A 16,122-nucleotide genomic window follows, 5' to 3' on the forward strand; every position below is an offset into this window, starting at 1 on the left:
CACAAAGAATTCAAAAAATGGAAGATAAGTCAGTGGAAGTTGATCAGAAATTAGAATTCTTGCAAGATGAGAACTAGAGATTGGTGCATTCTAACGCGGAATTGGAAGATAGCCTCGCTCTGATGGAGATGGAAAGAGCATCATATTTTCTAAGATTCCAAAATGTAATAGAAGAAAAGGAGGAGAATTTGTTAGATTTGATGAGTGAGTTACTTGTAGAGTTACTTGGAATGGAAAAGAACCAAATGAATCAAGAAATAGATCAGGTCCTTAGAGTTAATTCAAGCTATGCCAGAAGAAACAGAGTGCCCAGGGAAGTCCATGTAAGATTCCTCAAAAGATCTATATGAGACGAGATTTTGAGAGCAATAAGAGATCAACCACTGAAATACAAAGAAAAAGAGCGAATAGTTCTTAAGCAAATTCCTAGAATAAGAGAAGCCCAAAGAGGAAAATGGTTGATAAAGGTGTGAATTTCAGATGGTTGGTCCCAGAAGGATTATTAATCTTCTGGGACTCGAAAAGATACAGATTGGATTCTCCATTTAAAGCAGCGGAATTTTTTAACAACCACAGAGCTTTTCTAGAAAAAGGCGACTCTGAATCCAAGAAACAAGAGGAAACGACCGTTGCAGGAGTGTCTAAACAAGTCGAGGAGAAAGTTGAATCCAAAACAAGTTTATGCGGATGAAGAGGGGAGAATATTAATAGTGGAAATTCAGTCGAATCAAAAACAAATATTGATGGTCGCAATATATGCATCCAATGAGAAGCAAGACCAGTTCTATCAGCAACTACATAATAAACTTGTGGACTTAAACCACCAAAACCTTTGTATATTGTGAGAGTTTAATGCAATAGCTGATGTAACATGGGACAATAAAAGCTACAAAAAAGGGAAAAAGGGGGGAAATACCCTACCTAAGGCCTTTTTAAAAATGAAAGATGAACTGCTTATACAAGACATAAGGAGAGAGATGAATCCAGAAAAACCACAATATACATTTTAGTCAAACAGACATAAATCCTGGTCAAGAATAGACATGGTATAGACATCTTATGATTTGAAGACTATAATACAAGAGGTTGAAATAGAACCTAATATTTGGGTAGACCACAATCCAATTAAAATGACTTGGAAAGGAACCAGGAAAAAACTAAGATGGTCGCTGAATAAATCTATATTGAAAGAAAAAGAATTTCTACAATCAGCAACAAAAGAAATGGAATTTTTCTTTAAAATAAACAAGAAAGAAGAAACCTCCCTCCAAAATGTATGGGATATGGCTAAAGCATACTTCAGAGGTTTGGCCATAAGGTATGTTGCTAAAAAAGAACAAAGAAAAGAAACAATTACAGCACCAGCGCTGAAAGAAGAACTTAGCAAATTGGAATCTGATTTGCGAACTGATCCACAAAAGAAGACGTTGAAGACACAAATGGAATTAATAAAACATAAATTAAACTTAACTGAGATGGATATAATGGCACAACAGATCAAATGATCTAAACAGAACTTTTTTTGAAAACGCTAACAAACTGGGAAGATGGCTAGAATATAAACTGAAGAAAGAAAGAGAAAAAAGAGTGATAAGCTACAAGATTCAAAAGGCGAGGTACATTTCCACAATGACGCAATGAAAAACATTATCAAGGCCTACTATGAGACACTTTACAAGGCAGAGCTGGCTTCCAACGAGGCAGTACAGAACTATTTAAAAAGAGCTGACCTTCCAAAAGTTCCAGAGAATATGCGACATATACTAAATGAGAAAATAACAACAATGGATATCACAGAGGCAATAAAAAGGCAGAATAAAGATAAGACTCTGGGGCCTGACTGACTTCCTGCAGAATTTTATGTAGCGCTACAAGATATAATAAGTCCGACTTTGAAGGAATTTTATAATGGAATCTTTTCAGAGACAAAAATATCTAATTCGTGGACTGAAGCCAACATTACCTTGACACCTAAAGAAGATACCGATCCCACACAAATAAAAAACTATAGGCCAATATTGTTATTAAATGTGGATTACCAAATCTTTGCTTCAATAATGGCAGAAAGAATGAAGAAATTCTTGATTGAATTTATCCATATAGATCAAAATGGCTTTTTGCCTAAAAGACAGATAAAGAATAATCTAAGGATTATCTTAAATGTTTTGGAATATTATGAAAACCACCCAGGGAAACAGATGATATTGATATTTCTTGATGCACAAAAAGCGTTTGACAACTTAAACTGGCAATTTATGTTTCAACAGCTGACGGAAATGGACTTTGACAAAAACTTCACAAATGCAATCCAAGCAATTTATAATAAACAAACAGCAAGTATATTGTTAAATGGAGATTATACAGAAAGTTTTGACATCAAAAAAGGCCAAGACAGGGGTGTCCATTATCGCCTCTGCTATTTATTCTTACACTGGAAGTCTTGGCTAGAAACATTAGGCATGATACGGAAATTAAAGGGTTGGAAATAAAAGAAGTACAAATTACAGGGATTTGCAGATGATTTGGTTTTTATCTTGGAGGAGCCACTAGAAACAGCTACTAAACGTCTACAGAAAATAGAGAAATTTGGAGAAGTGGCCGGCCTGAAAATAAATAGGGAAAAGACTAAGGTATTAACAAAAAACTTAACAAACAAACAGAAAACCCAATTTGCAAAAAGACAAATCTTCAAATAGCTAAAAGAGTTAAATATTTAGGTATCTATTTAACATCAAAATACACAACATTAAAAGAAGGTAATTATGAAAGACTGCTGAAACAAATAAAAATAGATTTGGAAAAGTGGAAAAATCTTCAATTGTCATTGTTAGGAAGAATCGCCACTGTCAAGATGAATATTTTACCGAAACTACTCTTCCTATTTCAAACAGCCCCTGTAAAACTGGGCAAGAAATTTTTTGACGATTTAAATGTAACAATATTGAGATTTATATGACAAGGGAAGAAAGCACGGATTAAAACCAAAATGTTACAAGAATCTAAAGATAGTAGGGGTTTGGGACTTCCAGACTAGAGAAGCAGCTATCCTACTCAAAGAATGAATTACATTGAGAAATAAAAAACTTCTTTATCTAGAGGGACATTACTTACAATTGGGTTGGCATGTGTTCCTGTGGTACAGGAAACAAAGTACATAAATACTTTCAAAACCATGCTATAAGGAATGTACTGCTTATAGAGTGGGAGAGAATGAAACACAAAATGTATACTAAAATATCGGAATGGCTTTCAATAATGGAAGCGTTTGCTTACCCAAATTTAATTAACGATGATAAACTTGTTATTTATAAAGACATTTTGGACAAGGACGGAAAACTTAAAAAAAGTTCTTCAACAACAAGGCATTGACTTAACATGGTGGTCGTATTTGCAAATCCAAACAAGATATGAAAAAGATGTAAAATCAATGGGATTTTACAAAGAACAGATACAACTTGATAAAATACATTTGAAAACAGATGAAAATTTGATTAAGAAACTTTATAAATTTCTTTTAAATTGGAAGATGGAAGAAGAACAAGTAAAAAAAACAATGATAGTGTGGGCAAAATTTTTTGGATATTCTATAGACTTAGAAGATTGGCAAAAGCTTTGGGACAGAAATATTAAACTTATTAAAGCAGTTTCATACAAAGAAAATTTATATAAAATGTTTTATAGATGGCATATGACACCAGTTTGATTAGTGAAAATGTTTTAAAATGTATCAAATAATTGCTGGAAATGTAAACAAAAACCAGGCACTTACTATCATCTCTGGTGGATATGCCCTTACGCAAAGAAATTTTGGTTTAAGACTCATATATGGTTGAAAAAGATGACCAAAATACAGATAGAATTTAAACCAGAATTGTTCTTGCTAGGAGTATTTGGACTTAATTATGGAAAAGAGAATATTTAATATTACATGTACTGACAGCTGCGAGAATAGCATTTGCCCAATTTTGAAAAACTGAGAACTTACCATCTAACCAAATTATAATTACAAAAATCTTAGAATGTGCAGAAATGGACAGACTAACGTTAGAGATTAAAGAGAAAGAAGACTCAGTTTATTTTAAAACATGGGAAAAATTCTATCAATGGTTAACAATACGAGCTAACGAGAAAGGAATGTGAAACTTAATAGGCTGAATAAGACTTATTGATTAACTATTATCTTTATGATTATTGCTATTTTCAGTGATTATAAGTGTTTAATACTATATTAATTACTGTTATTTAATATTTGTACCTGGACAATAGTCCGCTTGTTAAAGCGTTGAATGAGTACTGTACCTACCCTAACTTTTTATCCAACCCTACCTAATACCCATATCGACCCTATCCCCAACCTTAACCCTTTTCTACCCATATAAAACCTAATAAAATTTAATAAAAAAGGAGAGAAGTTGAAATAAGGGGGATTTTGGTCATTAAATTTAAAATATTTGGAAACTAGTTGAAAATAAGGATTCTATTTGTTTAATATTTGAAAATTAGACCCAAAAGGAAAAAAATTATGAATGTTTGATTTATTGATTAACCAGACAACATATATAATGATTTTGATTGATTAAAGAGGATACTGTATTATTAATTAGATGATTTAATATGGTGGGAAATAGATAAATTTTGGGAAATAGTTAAAGACTATATTCAAATAGATAAGATGTGTATTTTGAATATTAGATTCTGTTATGAACTGAGATAAGGGAAACTTTGGTTACCTAAAGCCTGGAAATTATAAATATCAAATGTTAAATTTGAATATTGATGGGAAATTAAAAATTGGGAAAAAATCAATAACAGGACATTGATTCTCTATAAAGATTGAATGTAAAAGTAATTAAGATATGTATAAGCTAAAATTTATTGATAAATATAATGATGATGTTTTTACTTAGTTGATATAATAAGAACTGTATTAGCTTAAATACAAGATAGTAGATATTAAGGGAAAAAGAGAGGAAATATTTGATGTTGTAACTTGAGATTTGTACTAAAGATTTTTGTATGTTATTGAACTATTGATTAACCCAGCCACCACATTGCTTTTCTTAAATGTAAAATTGGAAAATTAATAAAATATTATTTTTTTAAAAATGCAGTGATTCAGTTAACAACTGTCTCGTTTAACAACAGAAATTTTGGCTCAATTGTGGTCATACGTCGAGGACAACTTCTATTTTCATGTAACAAGGCCTTATATTGCTGACTGGTTTGAAAGATATAGCTAGCTAGAATTGATGCAGCTAGATTACAACATGACATAATTTATCTTATAGATATCAAATCTTGCTAAAAGAACTGCACTGCTTGCCAGTCTAGGGCCAAGCCATCTTTAAGGCTTAATCTATAAATCCTTTAACTAGAAGGTTACCTCAAAAATATTTTTGTTTTCCAAAGCCTGCAATATGAATACAGGTCTTTTCTAATGGCACCCATTACAGTAATCCAAATCCAGTGCTGATGTTTGTAGTGTAAAGAGTGCACAGAAGAGCAACAAAGATGTCTAGGGGACTGGAGGACAAAATATACAAAGAACAGTTGTAGGAATTAGGTATGTTTAGTTCAATGAAAAGGACTAGGGGAGATATGACAGCAGTGTTTCAATATCTGAAGGGCTACCACAAAGAAGAGGGGGGTCAACTATTCTCCAAAGCACCCGAAGGCAGAACAAGCAATGGATGGAAACTAATCAAGGAGAGAACCAACCATTTGCTTGAAATGGTATAGGGTTTGCTGCTTGAGCAGGGGGTTGGACTAGAAGATCTCCAAGGTCCCTTCCAATTCTGTTTTTCAGGTATATTTTATATATTCCCTTTTTGTTACCATTCTCCAGTCATTTCTCCTTTTATTTAATTTAGCTTATTTTAGCACTGTCTACAACTATTATAAAATGTCTAAGGATTCCTAGGGATGAATACAAGCATGTAAGTATTTTAAATAATAAGAGGACAAAGTGTAGTAATTGGTATGTGTACTCAGGGAATTATCAAAGCTCCATAGCAATCTAAGGCGTCCATACTTCAGAAGAGGTCTAAACCACTTGGGTTGAGTATTCATGGTTTATCAATAATCCCAATGTACAAAATTGCATTGCATTAAGAAAAGGTAGAATTAAAACATACTTTTACAATCATAACTTACTGCGATAAAAATCCTTCACTGTTTTGTTGTGTTACTGAAACATTTGAATGTTTTTTTGCCACATGCTGCTCACAAGAATCCTCTTGATGTACTACATAACTCTGAGGCTTTGGTAAAGAAGTCTCTTTTACTTTTTGAGGTGTTGCTCTCTTTAACTCAGCTCTTAGCTTAAAAGGATGAAGATTCTTCTTTTTATCTAATTGATGCTCTCCAAGATCACCTTCAAGGCTCTTCTTTGAAACCAATTGCCTGTTCTTCATCTCCATTTGTCCAACAAGGGATCTTTTCTTTTTCTTTTGAGTCCCCAATTGTTTTTTGGATGGTAACTGTGGCTTTTTAACCAGTGTATTATGGCATGACTGCTGCTTCCTTGTTTCTTGGGTGGTAACAAAAGACCTAACCAATTGCGATTTATCATTCTCCACAGCCAATACTTGTTTAATTCTTGAAGCATTTTGAAATCCATCAAAACTTCTTTCACCAACATTACATAATGTTGTCTTGATTTCCTTCAATGGAATTGGCATAATTTTTTTCTCCAATTCCTTTTTATTTTTTCTTCTTTCATTATGCTGAGCTTCCTTGTTTCCTTCAAATGATGCAGATGTTCTCTTTTTCTGTGGTTTTTGTTTCTTTCGAGAAATTGAAATCCAAGATGTAGAAGACAACTCAAAAGATTCCTCTATCAAAAATTCACATTCTTCTTCAGGCTTTACAGTAGCTGAATTTCTAGGGAAGAAAAACACGCAAGTGGATTCTCACACATCACAAAGGGTCAGTCTAAGAAACTTCATTTTCAAAATAAACTTAGATATTTTACAAAAATATTTCCTGATGAAAACTAGCACTAGTAACCATTTTTCTATTTTATTATGTTACACAAACTTCCTACATGTTGACTTTAACCCACCAAAGCTCAAGTCTTCAGAGCAAAATTCAAATCTCTCTCTCTCTCTCTCTCTCTCTCTCTCTGTGTGTGTGTGTGTCTGTGTGTGTCTGTGTATTAGCAGATCTGGACTTTATATTTTGTTAAGACTTATCTTAGAAAAATAAACAGAATTGGTTAAGTGAATGCTTTACAATTATGATCATAAAGTCATGCAGTGGCAGGTTAAATACAATAATGATAGATAAAGATTAAACATTCAAAGCTGCCTTTAATTAGGGCTTTATAATAAACAAAGGTTCACACCTATTACATTTCTGAGATGAAATTATGCTTTATCCTCGCAACAGATAAATTACTTAATAGAATGGATTATATAGAATCCTGAATATGCATCTCTTACACATAAACACAGAAAACTTTGTCCAGGCTTCTTCAAAGTGCCAACAATCCCAAGCCCCTTACTCAGAAGTAAAAACATAGCAAGACTTTTACCTAGAAAGGAGCTGCACACTACACATTCTCTTTTCATGAAACAAAATATTGGTTTAAAACTACAACAAACAAGTCCAACTCATTTTAACAATTCTGCAGTTTTCTCAATTGCTGTCTCTCACTGTTAAAATAAACCTACCATTAAAATTATAGACAGATCTTTTTTTGTCAGTGGGCAAAATCAACAGGTGATCAAATAATTTTTTCCCTCACTGTAAGTCCTTACATTTTTATTTGCTAAGAGGCTGGTTCTTCAATACATAATTCCTCTGTTTCTTTTCCTGCAGAAAAGATCCTAGAGCAGAGGTCCCTAACCTATGGGCCACAGCCCACTACCAGCCCACTATTTTGCCACTGAGCCACATAAGTGGTTGGCCAGAGAGTGTGCGCATGTGCATGCGCTCTCCCTTGCTTGCTCTGACCCTAGCCTTGGTGCAACCCTTGGCATGACTCTCGCCCAGGTGCTAGCCTTACCACAACCCTCACTCCTGCGCTAATCTCAGCGCGAACTTTGTGCCAGTGCGACCCTTCACGTGACTCTCGCCCCTGTGCTAGCCTTGATGCAACCCTTGTGCCAGCGCTAGCCTTGGCGCAACCCTTGGTGTGACTCTTGCGCCAGGTTTAGCATCGGTGTGACCTTCGTGCCTCTGCTAGCCTCAGGGCTAGCCTCAACACGACTCTTGCACTGGTGTTAGCCTTGGCGCGCTAGCAACCACATTTACAGAGCACGCATGCTCGCGGCCCCATTCACACGTATACGCATGCAATTACATTTGTGTGCATGTGCATACACGCATAAAGTGCCTGCCCCTCCCTTTCCAATTGGGCCACCAACCCAGAAAGGAGACCCCTGCCCTAGAGTTGCTGATAAATAATATCCCTCTTCATTAAAGCACAATCTGCATGGGAAGAGAATTAAATAATTCATTCAGGATTTTCCAAATGTTCTTAAGAACTGTTTTAAATTCTTAAAGAAAAACTATGTACATATAGTATTTTCTCAAGTCCTTTGGGAAATGTACTAATTATCACCCACCTCCTATAATTTTGTAAGATACTTAGTGTGATAAAGGCATGGACCCAGGCTCATCCCACCTTAATTACCAAAACATGGGAAAAAACAATTTTCTCTCAACAATTGATCATTTATCTACACCAGTGGTTCTCAACCTGTGGGTCGGGACCCCATTTGGGGTCGAATGACCATTTCACGGGGGTCGCCAAACCATGCTGTCGGCCATTTTTTTCCCTTTTCCCTAGCTGTCCTCCTCCCTCTTATTGGTGGCCACACCCACTTGGGGGTCACCATAACATGGGGAACTGTATTATGGGGTCACGGCAGTAGAAAGGTTGAGAACCACTGATCTACACTAACTTGGACATGAATAAAATACTTTCATGAAATATTCAACAGTCATATGAAATAATTTACTGGTTTGCACATGATTTCTCTCCTTTTCTTTCTCCTTTTTCTTCTCCTCCATCTTCTACAGGAAGGATTGATGATCCTAAGGACAACACCTCAATATCGTTTTCCTGAATTTCTTCTGAGATCTTGTTGCCTATTTTATGGATAAGACAGAGAAATACATGCAACATTATCATTCTTTTTGAGATAAGAAAACCAATCTTCTGCTGGTATTACCTTAAATTATAACTGACAAATTTATTGGTACATTTTTCTTAGGACAGATTTATTTTCTTACAATCTAACTTAAAACCATAGCTTTCTTATGATACATATGGAAACATAGCATCATAAGCTTGGAAAGAACCCTAGGGATCTTTTAGTCTTACCTGCTGCTTAAGGCAGGAACCTTATACCATTCTACTCAAATGGTTGTCCAGTCTATTCTTGAAAACCTCCATTGATGGAGCACCCACAATCTCTGGAGGCAAGCTAATCTATTGATTAATCGCTGACAGAAAACTTCTCCTTACTTCTAGGTTGGACCTCATTTTGAGAAGCTTCCACCCATTACTTCTTGTCCTGCTCTCAGGTGCCCTAGAGAATAAGTCAATCCCCTCTGCTTGGTGACAGATGCTCAAATACTGGAAGACAGTGTCAAGTTCAAATGCAAGTTTATTATAGTCAAAGATCAGAGACCCAAAATAAAAACACTCAATGAATATCTAGTTAAAAGTTCTAAAGTAAAATAATAAACAGATAAAATCTATATTAAAATCACAATTTGGCATCCAGTCTCTCAGTTACACATGCCCTAACTATACTATAATATCAGTCCTTAAACTGTGGGGCCTGTAGTCGTTTAATATATATGTATGTATGTATGTATGTATGTATGTATGTATGTCTGTCTGTCTGTCTGTCTTTGGTTATTCGGGTTTTCTCCCATGTAAAATTGGAAGTGTCTTGGCGACGTTTCGATGAAGTCCCATTCGTCATCTTCAGGCTGGTGTTTTCAGCTTCGTACTTCGAGGAGCAATGTGTGGTCTTAGAGACCTACATACTCTATCCCAAAATAGAATTTAATCCACCAAGCTTTCATCAAATACATTTGACATCGTCAGGGTTAAAAGGCAAATGCCGGGGGAAGTCTTATATACAATTGTTTAATGCCTATTTCCGGCTCCTGGAGTGTGTCATCAGCCCTAGCTGATCGAATTGAGTCCCAAGCACACACCCCACATCAGCACCTATCCTCTTTCCATTGCTAATTTGCATTCTGTCATACATTACTCCGTTAGCTATTTCAGGGTTGGTCAGGTTGCGGGTCAGAATCTTTTCTCCTCCCCTGCTCATAATTCCCCCACCATCCCACACACGGCTTCCCTTAGGGAGTGGGGGTGGGCAATTATTTAAATCGCTTCCAATATCCCTGCAAACCCCAAGACCATTTTGATCTTGTTTATCTATCCCTCGGGGTTGTAACGCAGGCTCATAATCACAGCCCATGCTATTCCTCCTCCCCTCCTCCTTCCCATGAGTTCTCCTGAATGATCTATTGTTCGTTTTCACGCTCTCTCCCTTGTGCATACTCAGGATGTTTTCTGCCATCGTCCCATTGTCAGCGCCTTGTTGTTCCGTCCATTGTCGGTAAGCACCATTCCCACTCATCCCCAATTCTCCATTCTCACTCCGTACGGGGCTCTTCCCCTTTAATTGCAGTCGCTGTTTCACTGCGCAGCTTTGTGTTGAGAATGTCAGAGGGGGGTGCCTTCCTCTGCTCGACCGCGACCGGGTTATCATAATGTGCCTGGCAGTGTCCTCGGGGGGGGGATTCATCCTCGTTCTCATCAGTGTAATTACGCAGGGAGGGAGGCCAAATCTTGGCCAACGACACAACAAAAGGAGGTCGCCTACTGAAAGAGGCATGGTTTTCAGGAATGGAGTCCAACAATTGGCGCGTAGACTTGTGTGCAGCGCATCAAGTTCTGAAAATGTGGAGTGCCAGCAACTGTACTAACGTGTGGAGGGGACCCAATCAAAAAACTGTAATCAAAAAAATACCACCCGGCCTCCCTCCCTGCGTAATTACACCAATGGAGCCTCAATTGACAGCTCCTCCCTCCCGGACATGCGATTACCAGCTAACCGACAACAGACTAACTTCAGCGGACAACCGCAGCTAGGTTTGTCATGACCTGCCGGGAGCAGACTCTTTTTGGGATGGAATGGAGATGGAGTGGGGCTTGAGGAACCGGAGGGAAAACAGAATATAATAAAGTCTAACGAGGATGATGAGAATGAGGATGAATCCCCCCTTGAGGACACTGCCAGGCACATTATGATAACCCGGTCGCGGTCGAGCAGAGGATATATACATACATACACACACACACATACATATACATACACACACACACACACACACACACACACATATATATGAGTTTGTTACATTAGTTGTGTAAAATAGCTATGGTGGATTAATCACGTTTCCGACAAATCCCCAGTGCTGCTGCACACTCTAGCCATCTGTGCGGTAATCACAGTCTGTTTGTCCTTAGGCAGCCACTATGTAAAAAGGCTCAGAATGGCCAGAATACCTATCAATTATTTTTTCAAATATATCTATAGAAAGAGAATCAAAGGAGTATGCGTCCAACAGTCTCCACCTCTCCTGAGCCACAGGAGCAGTCTTTCAGTCAGTGGTATCTTTTTATACTTGTTGTACAAGACAGCCGATGGAAACACATGAGAGCGAAAATGCTTTCCAGTGGTTTGCTGACTCGAACTGGCTAAGGTAACTGGCAGGAGTAACAACATATCTAATAGAGTCTGGAGCCAGAGAGAAGCCTAGTTTGGAAAGGTTGGACTCAACGGCCTTGATCCATGATGAAGAGAAATTGTCTTGGAGGGTTAATGGAGCAAGGCCTTCCGGAAAGAAATGAATCTTTAGCCAGAGATTTAAAGAAGCTATACAGATTCTTGCTTTGACTTTTATCAAGCCTGTCCCCAGGCACAGAAGTGCATTTGAGACACACGCGGCATCTGGAGAATTACTCTAATGAATTTGGATAGAACTCTTACCATTGATGTGAAACACGAAGCTGAGGATCCAAGCAAGGTCCGGTAAAGAAGCTGTGCTAGCATCTTGGCCAGAAAGAGCTTAATTGCAGCAGGAACCCTTTGTGCAGAAAAATTTGAGGATGGCGTTTGTTGATTTTTGGCCAGAGGCAGCCGCATATTCGCCATGTGTTTTTCTTTTTTTTTAAATAATATTTTATTGATTTTCTCATTTTACAATTGAATATTTAAAAAGCAACATGATGACTGGGTTAATAGTTCAATAGCGTACATAAGTCTTTAGTATAAATCTCATGTTACAACAAGCCAGATAAGCTTGAAATCCCTTCTTTGCAGCTGGGTTTTTTAAAGGTGGTAACTGTCAAGGTGAAACAAAATTTATCTGAAGTCTGGGCTTCAAGCTAAGTCTCTTTTAGGCAATAACAAATTGTAATACCATAATTTGCCACAAGATGTCTTCAATGCCGTTTTAAGCTTTTTAAGTCCAAAACTTATATGGTTGTTTTTCAAGTCTTATTTTTTAAAATAAAAACAAAAGTCTCCAATAAGAAAAAGAACACTTTCAGTCCCCAAGTTTCAAAAGAATATACATCCATTTAGATTAAAATTATTCTTATAGTTGCTCTGTTTCCCCTGGGTAGTTAGTCACCACTTTTCTTAGAGGGTGGAGTAAAAATTCCCTTCTCTCTCTCCTCACAGGGGGAAAAATGCTTAGGGCAGTTTTTACAGGAAAGAAAACTTAGAATCTTAAAGAGAGGATCTGGTCTTACCAAGTTTCATCCGCTTTGCTTGAAAGTTGCTTGGTGGTACTTTTGACTTTGGCTGTCAGCAGCTTAGTGACCAGCCATATTGGTATGGCCGGTCATTCCCCGCCAGTTTGGAGGGCTTCCCCGGATCAAACGGAAGGGCCAACACCCTCCTGTGATCAAACAGGGGTCCCCTCCTTGCTCGTCGCCTCTACGGGGCAACTTTCAATCCTTTCCAGGGTCCCCCAGTGGAATAAATTCAGACGCGAAAGACAGAGCCCGTCTTCCTGCATTCACGGCACCGCGATGCCAAGCCGGAAGTCACCATGTGTTTTTCTTGAACCAGTGGCATGGATGACCACCCCCTAGGTACTTAAAGGTGGTTACCTGCTCTTTAATATGACAATTAAGATACCATGAGTAGAGTTTTAGCCTATTTGCAAAGGCTATAACCTTTGTTGTCTCGTAATTTATGTCCAGTTTATTGTAATTACAATACTGGACAAGAGCTCTCAAGGCTCTTTTAAGGTCTATTGGTGTCCTGGAGAATATCACAGCATTATCTGCATAGAGCAGCAGAGTGATAATTCGATCATCTATTTTTCAGGGATGGTAATTTGATTTAACCATTTTACCATGTCATTTATATAAAAGTTGAAAATCAAGGGGGCCAAAATGCACTTCTGTTTAACCGCCTTTTGAGTTTTAACCAACCTTGAGAGGGATCCTTGAGGGATGTTTTAGTATGTAAGGCACGCAACTGATGGAGAAGCCTGTGATCAACTGGAGCAACTTCCAGCTTCGCCCATAGCTTAGTCCTGGTAACTATATCAAAAACTGCCTTGAAATGTATAAAGGCAGCATATAATGATACAGATCTATTTGATACATATTTTCAATCAAATGATGGAGAACTGAGCACTGATCTATGCAGCCTCTCCCCACTCTAAACCTGGCTTGTTCTTCATGAATCAAGTTCTCAGAATCCAACCACTCCTTATCTTGGAGGTGTTTGGCGTAGTTTGCTGATTGTATTTAACAGAGTTATTGGTCTGTAATTGGCAGGATCATCTCTCTTTCCTTTTTAAAAAATTAGGACAATTGCCAAGACCTCATCCTCTAGGATATAGCCAGTGAAGTCAATATAGGTGAATACCATCACCAGGACTATCCACCCCTCCATATTGTTCTTTAATAGTTCAGCAGAAATGAAGTTAGCTCAGCGGTCTTCCGAGTCCTGAGTTGGCCAATGAAAGATTTAATTCAGACTTTGAATTTCAGCCACTCAGGTAAATCCTTCATTGTATACCTTATTCTCTCACTGGAGGGATCGTCATACATTCTTTGAAAGTGAAATTCCCAGGTTGTAGGAGGTATATGGCAGTCTAATGGGGTATAAATTCTGTCTGAATGGCAAGCTATTAGATACCAGAATAGAGAAAAATTCTTTTGTTTTGCTGCCTCAATAAGCTGTTCCCAGAGACACGTTGTACCATGTCTCTACTTAAGTGCAATCAATTGCTTAAATTGTTTTTTGAAAGTGAGGAGATGTTTTACAGTTGTTTTATTGCCATTTCCAATCTCACTTTTGTATATCTTATATACCAAGATAAGAGCTTTTTTGGCTCTTACATGATCCTTGTAAAACCATGGTTTTAAGGGGATGCAGGGCCTATTATCTGAGAAGTTTCGGTCATGTGCTAGTAGTAGTTGTAGCTTATGAATTATGTTTTTATATTGTTTAGATAGATAGATAGATAGATAGATAGATAGATAGATAGATAGATAGAATTTATTGACATTTTTTACTGTGAGCACAATGGTACACATTCAAAATGAAATTTAGTTGCTTGCTCTCAAAGGGTACACATACATAATATACATTTAAACATACTATATACAACATATGTATAGACCTACACACTTACATATAAGCAACATATAAATATTAATCTCTGTCCATCTTGAATACATAATGGAAGGAGGAAGCTTTAGAGTTCACAAGGTTAATACTGTATGGAACAAAGCTGTGACTGAATCTAGATGTTCTAATTTGGACACCACAAAGCCTCCTCCCAGAAGGTAACAAGGAAAACAGGTTGTGAAGAGGACGTGTAGTGTCCTAGACAATCTTACGGACCCTGCTCAAGCAACGCTTGTGTGCTATGTCCTGAATGGAAGGGAGGGAACTGCCAATAATTTTTTCAGCCATCCTCACCACTCTCTTGAGTATGGTTGGCTGATATAAAGGCTGAACAAATTTTTTTGAAAATTGTCCTCTGATAGGGCTCTCCTCACCTTTTAGTCAAGTTGTTGGGTCCCTTTGACCTGACATCGTTAGGCCTGCTGGAGAAATTGCAGGAATAAATCAGTCCCTGGAGGACATCTGCCAAATAAGGGGCTTTGTGTGTATACACAGTGGTAAATGATCACTTTCTAGGTAAGGAACTTCAAAATGTTCTATATAATGTAGTAAATCCATGGAAGTTCGGATATAATCAATGGTGCTAGTTTTGGTACCTACTAAAAATGTAAACTCGCTGGGATGGTCGCTGGCCATTGGATATGAAAGGGGCGTTGACTTACCTGAACGCCTTTTCTCAGCACGGACATGGATAATCCACGCAGTGGGTTGAGACTGTATTCCTGGCCAATCAGATCAGTCAGCCAAAGTTGCCACGCCCTGTCCTGGACCATGATTCTCCAGTCTTGACTCGAGAGCAGCCATTGACTGACAGTAAGACGTTTTGGCTCCACTAAATATACCCTATTATCCTAGTCTATAAGGGTGGGTGTGGATTATCCATCTCCGTGCTGAGAAAAGGCGTTCAGGTAAGTCAACGCCCCTTCTCCAGCACTGGAGATGGATAATCCACGCAGTGGGACATACCAAAGCCTATTGTCCCTTGGGTTGGGGAATAGACTGGTCCCGTGTGTAACTTTGGTCTAGAACCTGCTGGAGAACCCTCCTACCGAAGGAGGCCTCTGCAGAGGAGTACTTGTCGATTTTGTAATGGCGAATGAATGGAGAGGGCGAGGCCCAAGTAGCTGCCCTGCATACCTCTTCAATAGGAGCCTGCATGGCCCATGCTGCTGAGGTGGCAGCACTCCTTGTGGAGTGGGCCGTGATATGCTTGGAGACTTGCAAGGACTCCGCCTGGTATGCCCCAGTGATCATGCCCTAATCCACCTACCGATGGTAGAGGATGAGACCTTCCGGCCCCTAGTAGCAGGGTGGAAGGATATGAAAAGCGCTTCCGAGCGTCAGAATTCCGCTGTGCGCGAAATGTAATCTCTTAGTGCCCTTCGTACGTCCAAGGTGTGCCATTGTTGCTCCAGGGGATGAGCTG

At 38.1% G+C, this 16,122-nt stretch overlaps 1 protein-coding gene across 12 annotated transcripts in view; it reads right to left on the bottom strand.

Moving 5' to 3' along the window:
• LOC120319950 (ephrin type-A receptor 5-like) overlaps nt 1–16,122 on the bottom strand; it is a 518,483-nt gene that overhangs the window by 480,365 nt on the left and 21,996 nt on the right. For all 12 annotated transcript variants that reach the window (XM_039369333.1, XM_039369340.1, XM_039369337.1 and 9 more), the window contains 2 exons: nt 8,967–9,096; nt 6,154–6,882 (listed from right to left, as the gene is read on the bottom strand). In XM_039369333.1, coding sequence (XP_039225267.1) covers nt 6,154–6,882; nt 8,967–9,096 — 859 coding nt within the window. The remainder of the gene's footprint in view (nt 1–6,153; nt 6,883–8,966; nt 9,097–16,122) is intronic.

This window comes from Crotalus tigris, unplaced genomic scaffold, assembly GCF_016545835.1.
Source record: "Crotalus tigris isolate CLP2741 ecotype Arizona unplaced genomic scaffold, ASM1654583v1 scf7180000021050.780039, whole genome shotgun sequence".
Taxonomy (NCBI): Eukaryota; Metazoa; Chordata; class Lepidosauria; order Squamata; family Viperidae; genus Crotalus; species Crotalus tigris.